Raw genomic sequence first — 8,207 nt, forward strand, 5'->3', positions numbered from 1 at the left:
AGGGAGGTGGTCATGGGTCTGATAAAAGGCCCCGTCATTCTGGTAGATTCAGTGGTACCTCGTTTGGAGGTAGGTATTCTTATGGCAGAGGCCATCCTTCGAGGCCCTTTCAGTCAACTCTCTAGGCTTCTCATGGTACACCAGGTGGTTGTGGTTCTCAGCCGCAGTATTCTGACCAGCAACGCTTCAGTTCACCATCAGCACATATCACTGCACCACCACTTCGTTATTCTCAGCAGCCGAGGGCTTGTTATACTTGCGGCGATGTGAGTCACATTGCCAGATATTGCCCTCGAGCTTCCAACAGCTCACAGTAGCAGGGTCCTCGCCCGATGATCCAGGCACCAGTTGCCCCACAGCCTGCCCAGCCAGCTAGAGGCGGGGGCAGAGGTCATAGAGGTGGAGGTAGAGGTCTTAGAGGTGGAGATCAGACCGCTATAGTTAGGGGTAAGCCAGCAGCAGATTGTCCCAGGGATATGATTCAGGGAGGTGCGGCCCAACCTCGTTGTTATGCCTAGCCAGCCAGGCCAGAGGCCGAGTCATCAGATGTTGTGATTACAGGTACTATTCTGGTCTGTGATAGGGATGCTTCTGTGCTATTTGATCCCAGATCTACGTATTCATATGTGTCATCCTATTTTGCACCCTATTTGGTTATGCCTAGTGAGGCCTTGAGTATTCCTGTATATGTGTCTACACTAGTGGGGGATTCTATAGTTGTGGACTGGGTTCATTGTTCCTGTGTTGTGGTATTCAGGGGTCTTGAGACCCGTGTTGACTTATTGCTCTTGGATACGGTGGATTTCGACGTCATATTAGGGATGGATTGGTTGTCCCCGTATCATGCGATCTTGGATTGCCATGCCAAGACCGTGACCTTGACATTGCCAGATTTACCCCGACTAGAGTGGAGAGGGACCCCAGGTCATACCACTCACAACGTTATTTCTTCTGTGAAGGCTCGACGCATGGTCGAGAAGGGGTGTCTAGCTTATCTGGCTTATGTTTGTGACTCTAGCGCTGAGGTCCTGTTTGCTGATTCTGTTCCAATTGTTCGGGAGTTTCCCGAGGTTTTCCCTTCAGACCCGCCGGGCATGCCGCTTGACAGGGATATCGATTTTTGTATTGATCTAGCGCCGGACACTCAACCCATTTCCATTCAGCCGTATCGTATGGCGCCGCCCGAGTTGAAAGAGTTAAAGGACCAGCTTCAGGATTTGCTTGAGAAGGGTTTCATTAGACCTAGTGTTTCACCGTGGGGCGCACCAGTGCTATTTGTGAAGAAAAAAGATAGATCGATGAGGATGTGCATTGATTACCGGCAATTAAACAAGGTGACGATTAAGAACAAGTATCCACTGCCGAGGATCGACGATTTATTCGACCAGCTTCAGGGTGCGAGGGTGTTTTCAAAGATAGATTTGAGATCTGGCTACCACCAGCTGAGGATTAGGGCATCTGATGTCCCTAAGACAGCATTTCGCACTCGATATGGGCACTATGAGTTTTTGGTCATGTCATTTGGATTGACTAATGCCCCATCAACGTTCATGGAGTTGATGAACCGAGTGTTCAAACCTTATTTGGACTTGTTCGTGATAGTCTTCATTGACGATATTCTTATATACTCCCGCAGTCAGGAGGAGCATGAGCAGCACCTCAGAGCGGTTCTTCAGACCCTGAAGGATAGTCAGTTGTATGCCAAGTTCTCAAAGTGCGAGTTTTGGTTGAGTTCGGTCGCATTCCATGGGTCATGCCGTATCAGTAGAGGGTATTCAGGTAGACCCGAAGAAGATAGAGGCAGTCAATAACTTGCCTCGACCAGCTTCAGCTACAGAGATTCGGAGTTTCCTGGGGTTAGCAGGTTATTACCGTCGGTTCGTGGAGGGGTTTTCATCCATTGCAGCCCCTATGACCAGATTGACCTAGAAGGGTGCCAGTTCAGGTGGTCGGACGAGTGTGAGTCGAGCTTTCAGAAGCTCAAGACGGCTCTGACTACGGCACCGGTATTGGTTTTGCCCACAGGTTCAGGGCCTTATACAGTCTATTGTGATGCATCTCGTATTGGACTTGGTGTAGTGTTGATGCAGGATGGCAAAGTCATTGCCTATGCTTCGAGGCAGTTGAAGATCCACGAGAAGAATTATCCGGTGCATGATCTTGATTGGCAGCCATCGTTCATGCCTTGAAGATCTGGAGGCATTACTTATATGGTGTGACGTGTGAGGTGTTCACGGATCATAAGAGTCTTCAGTATTTGTTCAAGCAAAAGGAGTTGAATTTGAGGCAGATGAGGTGGTTGGAATTGTTGAAAGATTATGACATCACTATCTTATACCACTCGGGAAAGGCCAATGTGGTGGCCGATGCCTTGAGTAGGAAGTCAGCTAGTATGGGCAGTCTTGTTTATATTCCGGTCGGTGAGAGACTGCTTGCTTTGGACGTTCAGGCTTTGGCCAATCAGTTTGTGAGGTTGGACATTTCTGAGCCTAGTCGAGTATTAGCTTTCACGGTCGCTCGTTCTTCGTTATTGGAGCGTATCCGTGATCGACAATTCGATGATCCCCATTTGTGTGTCTTGAGAGACACGGTGCAGCGTGGAGGTGCCAAGAAAGTAACCTTAGATGATGACAGCATATTGAGATTGCAGGGGCGAGTTTGTATGCCCAATGTTGATGGGATTCGAGCGTTGATCTTAGCGGAGGCCCACAGTTCTCGGTATTCTATTCACCCGGGCACCGCGAAGATGTATCATCATCTGAGGCAGCACTATTGGTGTCGCAAGATGAAGAAAGACATTGTTGCACATGTGGCTCGGTGTTTGAATTGTCAGCAGGTTAAGTACGAGCATCAAAGACCTAGTGGTCTACTTCAGAGGATTGCACTTCCCCAGTGGAAGTGGGAGAGGATTACGATGGATTTCGTTACTGGACTTCCGATGACTCGGAAGAAGTTTGATGCAGTTTGGGTCATTGTTGATAGGCTGACCAAGTCAACGCATTTTGTTCCTGTTGCAGCCACCTATTTGTCCGAAAGGTTAGCCGAGATTTATATCAGGGAGATTGTTCGCCTTCATGGGGTGCCGCTATCTATCATTTCGGATCGGGGTACACAGTTTACCTCGTATTTCTGGAGAGCGGTTTAGTGAGAGTTGGGCACCCAGGTTGAGTTGAGTACAATATTTCATCCCCAGACGGATGGTCAGTCCGAGAGGACTATTCAGATTCTTCAGGACATGCTCCGAGCCTGTGTCATTGATTTTGGAGGCTCGCGGGACCAATTTTTGCATTTTGCAGAGTTCGCCTACAACAACAGCTACTAGTCCAGCATTCAGATGGCTCTGTATGAGGCGTTGAATGGTAGGCGATGTCGATCTCCAACTGGATGGTTTAGCCGGGAGAGGCTCGATTATTGGGTACGGATCTGGTTCAGGAGGCCTTGGATAAGGTCAGGATTATTCAGGATAGGCTTCGTACAGCTCAGTCCAGACAAAAGAGTTATGCAGACCGCAAGGTTAGAGATGTTGCTTTCATGGTTGGGGAGCAGGTATTGCTCCGTGTATCGCTTATGAAGGGCGTGATGAGATTTGGGAAGAAGGGCAAGCTCAGCCCTAGGTTCATCGGTCCATTTGAGATCTTGATCGTGTGGGAGAGGTGGCTTATAGACTTGCCTTGCCACCTAGCTTGTCAGCTGTACATCCCGTGTTTCATGTTTCCATGCTCCGGAAGTATCGCGGAGATCCATCGCATGTGTTAGATTTCAGCACTGTCCAATTGGACAAGGATCTGTCATATGAGGAGGAGCCGGTGGCTATTCTAGACAAGCAGGTTCGATAGTTGAGGTCGAAGAGTTTTCCTTCGGTGCGTGTTCAGTGGAGAGATCAGCCTCCTGAGGCATCGACCTGGGAGTCTGAGTCTAATATGCGGGGCCGTTATCCTCATTTATATCCCGACTCAGGTACTTCTTTCTTTTGTCCGTTCGAGGACGAATGATTGTTTTAGAGGTGGAGAATGTGACGACCCAAAAGGGTCATCACCATAGTTCTTCCTTGTTCTGCGCTTCCGAGGCCTTGAAAACCTATCTTTTAGTTGCCTCAATTTGCGTGCACAGTTTAGTCGCATAGCCGGAAAGTTTTTATGTTAGAATATGTGAATTATGTGAAAATTTGATGGATTTTGATATTAATATGCATAATATTGACTTCGGTCAATATTTTGGGTACACGGACCCAGACCTATGATTTGACGGTCCCGGAGGGTCCTTAGAAAAATATGGGACTTGGGCGTGTGCCCGGTATCGGGCTCGTATTTTGGTTCAGACGCCTGGTACGAGCCTTAAATATGTTTTAAGCACTATCTGTAAAGTTTGGCTAAAAACGGACGTCATATGACGTGTTTCGGACTTAAAATGGGGAATTTAAGTTTTATGAAAGTTGAAAGAAAATCATGTGTTTTGAGACTTGATTCTATGTATATGATGTTATTTTGGCGATTTGATCGCACAAATGAGACCGTAAGATATTTTTAAGATCATATGTATGTTTGGTTTGGAGCCTCGAGGGCTCGGGAGGTCTTAGACTTAAAAAAAATACAGGTTCAGGTGTTGCAGGCCCAGTGCGGCCACGGCCGTTTCCGCACGGTCAGCGCTGGCAGCCACGCGGCCGCGGTGCTTTTCTGTGCGATCCGCATGGTGGGGGTTCAGAGGGTCGGCAGCCAGGCCGACCAGCGTGGCCGTGCACCAAATCAGTACGGTCCGCGCTGGGTGGGTTCAGAGATCCCACTTCTTCCCTCTCTCGGCGCGACCGCGGTACATTTCCTCGTAGTCCGCGCTGGCGACCACGCGGCCACGGTGCATTTCTGCGCGGTCAGCGCCAGCCCCCAGCAAAAATACATAAATTCGGGAATCTCAGTCATTTTTGCTGGGGGCTGGCGCTGACCGCACAGAAATGCACCGCGTCCGCGCCGAGGGAGGGAAGAAGTGGGCTCTCTGAACCCACCCAGCGCGGACCGCACTAATTTGGTGCGCGGTCGCTCTGGTCGACCTGGATACCGACCCTCTGAACCCCCACCACGCGGATCGTACAGAATATCACCGCGGCCACGTGGCTGCCAGCGCGGACCGCGCGGAAACGGCCGCGACCGCGCTGGGCCTGCAACACCTGAACCTGCAATTTTTTTTAAGTCTAAGACCTCCCGGACCCCACTCAAAACTCACCCGAGCCCTCGGAGCTCCAAACCAAACATACATATGATCTTAAAAACATCTTACGGTCTCATTTGTGCGATCAAATCGCCAAAATAACATCATATACATAGAATCAAGCCTCAAAACACATGATTTTCTTTCAACTTTCATAAAACTCAAATTCCCCATTTTAAGTCCGAAATACGTCATATGACGTCCGTTTTTAGCCAAACTTTACAGATAGTGCTTAAAACATATTTAAGACTCGTATAGGGTGTCGGAACCAAAATACGAGCCCGAAACCATAGTTTTCTGATCAATTTCCTTCTTCATTTTCCTTAATTAATTTTAGAAAACAATTTCACCCATAATTCATTTCTCGGGATTGGGACCTCGGAATTTACTTCCGGGCACACGCCCAAGTCCCATATTTTTCTACGGACCCTCTGGGACCGTGGCATCACAGGTCCGGGTCCGTTTACCCAAAATATTGACCGAAGTCAATATTATGCATATTAATATCAAAATCTATCAAATTCTTTACATAATTCACATATTCTAACATAAAAACTTTTCGGCTACGCGTCCGAACTGCGCACGCAAATCGAGGAAACTAAAAGTGAGGTTTTAAAGCAAATAAATAATTCATAGTCAAAAATATTATTGATAAATTCAAATGTTATATAGTGAAAGGTTAAAAATAAATAAAAAGATTATTTTAAGAGAAAGAAAAACCATATTCATTATAGTATATTATAATAAAAGTAGCAGATATGGATATAAAGTAGGTGTCAAGCTAATAAAAAGCTAAGTAATAATGTAACCATATTAAGTAACGGGTAACACAGTAATAATAAATAAAAAACAAAAAATAGAGAATTTCTTTTGTAAACAAATAATATAATTGTAGATGTATAGAAGGATTAGATATTTAAATTTGATATAAGAAAACTTTTAAATTTATTACGAGAAAAAACATATTATATGGATAATATCACGCAATGCAAAACATAATTTATAAACGTAAATTTTAAAATATTTACAATGAAATAACACCAAGCAACAAATTAACAATATAAAGATGTAATAAAAATTGTCATGTAGTTAAGTTATAAAAAAATTAAAGTCAAAACTCTATATGAAAACAAAAGAAAAAAATTAACTGCCTATTGCACATAATACTAAATAATAATTACTAAACGTGTAGATTTATGTAAAATAATATAAGAACTTCTTCATTTAAACTTTGACATATTTTCAAAAGAATTAGAAAAATAATACGATAATGTTTATATTATAGATAAAACACGAAATGTGAAAAATAATAAAAATATTATATAATATTAAAACATAAAGTTTGCATTGTAGTTAAGCCAAGTGGCAAGCTACTATAAAGCCACTTGACAATCTTAAAGAGTTTGTGGGAAATTGTCAAATAAGGAAATATCACTTAAGAGCTATATATGGAATTTCATTTATTGAAAATAATTTGAAATAAGAATTCTTTCAAAAAAAATAAAGTTCAATCACTGTGCTAATATTTTCTAACAGAAATTTTATATTTGGAAAGTAAAGAATTTTGATATCAATAGTATTTTGATTCCTTTTCTAATATCGAGTGAGAAAAATATATCCTCCTATAATCTAATGTGCAATTTTAATTTATTTTAAAAATTCATTATTTTTTATTGAGTTGAAGAATATATTTTAAGGTTTTAACCTAAAGTTCAGAATGTAGATATATTTAATAATTTATTTATTTCATAATTGATAATCCAAAGTATCTATTTTAGACTAAGTTTTCTGAATTTTAAACAAGTATATAATAAAAATAATTGTTTTAAAGGCTAAAAGCTTCAACAAAAATAATAATTACTCTAAGTTTAATAATAAAAATACCGTAATATTTTGGTGAAGTACTATATTGTTTGATCATATGCACTTTTATTTTTGTCTATTATTGAATAAAACACTAAATAAAAAAATTAAATAAAATATCATACTTACTAGGGAAATAATATAGAAAGATGAGGATAAAGATAGTGTGAGAGAATTTCATACTTTGAATTAATTTAAATGATAAAATAAAGCAAATAATAATTCATAGTCAAAAATATTATTGATAAATTCAAATGTTATATAGTGAAAGGTTAAAAATAAATAAAAAGATTATTTTAAGAGAAAGAAAAACCATATTCATTATAGTATATTATAATAAAAGTAGCAGATATGGATATAAAGTAGGTGTCAAGCTAATAAAAAGCTAAGTAATAATGTAACCATATTAAGTAACGGGTAACACAGTAATAATAAATAAAAAACAAAAAATAGAGAATTTCTTTTGTAAACAAATAATATAATTGTAGATGTATAGAAGGATTAGATATTTAAATTTGATATAAGAAAACTTTTAAATTTATTACGAGAAAAAACATATTATATGGATAATATCACGCAATGCAAAACATAATTTATAAACGTAAATTTTAAAATATTTACAATGAAATAACACCAAGCAACAAATTAACAATATAAAGATGTAATAAAAATTGTCATGTAGTTAAGTTATAAAAAAATTAAAGTCAAAACTCTATATGAAAACAAAAGAAAAAAATTAACTGCCTATTGCACATAATACTAAATAATAATTACTAAACGTGTAGATTTATGTAAAATAATATAAGAACTTCTTCATTTAAACTTTGACATATTTTCAAAAGAATTAGAAAAATAATACGATAATGTTTATATTATAGATAAAACACGAAATGTGAAAAATAATAAAAATATTATATAATATTAAAACATAAAGTTTGCATTGTAGTTAAGCCAAGTGGCAAGCTACTATAAAGCCACTTGACAATCTTAAAGAGTTTGTGGGAAATTGTCAAATAAGGAAATATCACTTAAGAGCTATATATGGAATTTCATTTATTGAAAATAATTTGAAATAAGAATTCTTTCAAAAAAAATAAAGTTCAATCACTGTGCTAATATTTTCTAACAGAAATTTTATATTTGGA

At 40.2% G+C, this 8,207-nt stretch overlaps 1 protein-coding gene across 1 annotated transcript; it reads left to right on the plus strand.

Annotated features, from left to right (window-relative positions):
- The first annotated feature begins 656 nt into the window (after positions 1 to 656).
- LOC138885694 (uncharacterized) lies at positions 657 to 2,189 on the plus strand. The gene is made up of 2 exons (XM_070166671.1): positions 657 to 1,334; positions 2,091 to 2,189. The coding sequence occupies exons 1-2, from the start codon at positions 657 to 659 to the stop codon at positions 2,187 to 2,189; spliced, it is 777 nt and encodes a 258-aa protein (XP_070022772.1).
- The last annotated feature ends 6,018 nt before the right edge of the window (positions 2,190 to 8,207 follow it).

This window comes from Nicotiana sylvestris, chromosome 2, assembly GCF_000393655.2.
Source record: "Nicotiana sylvestris chromosome 2, ASM39365v2, whole genome shotgun sequence".
Taxonomy (NCBI): Eukaryota; Viridiplantae; Streptophyta; class Magnoliopsida; order Solanales; family Solanaceae; genus Nicotiana; species Nicotiana sylvestris.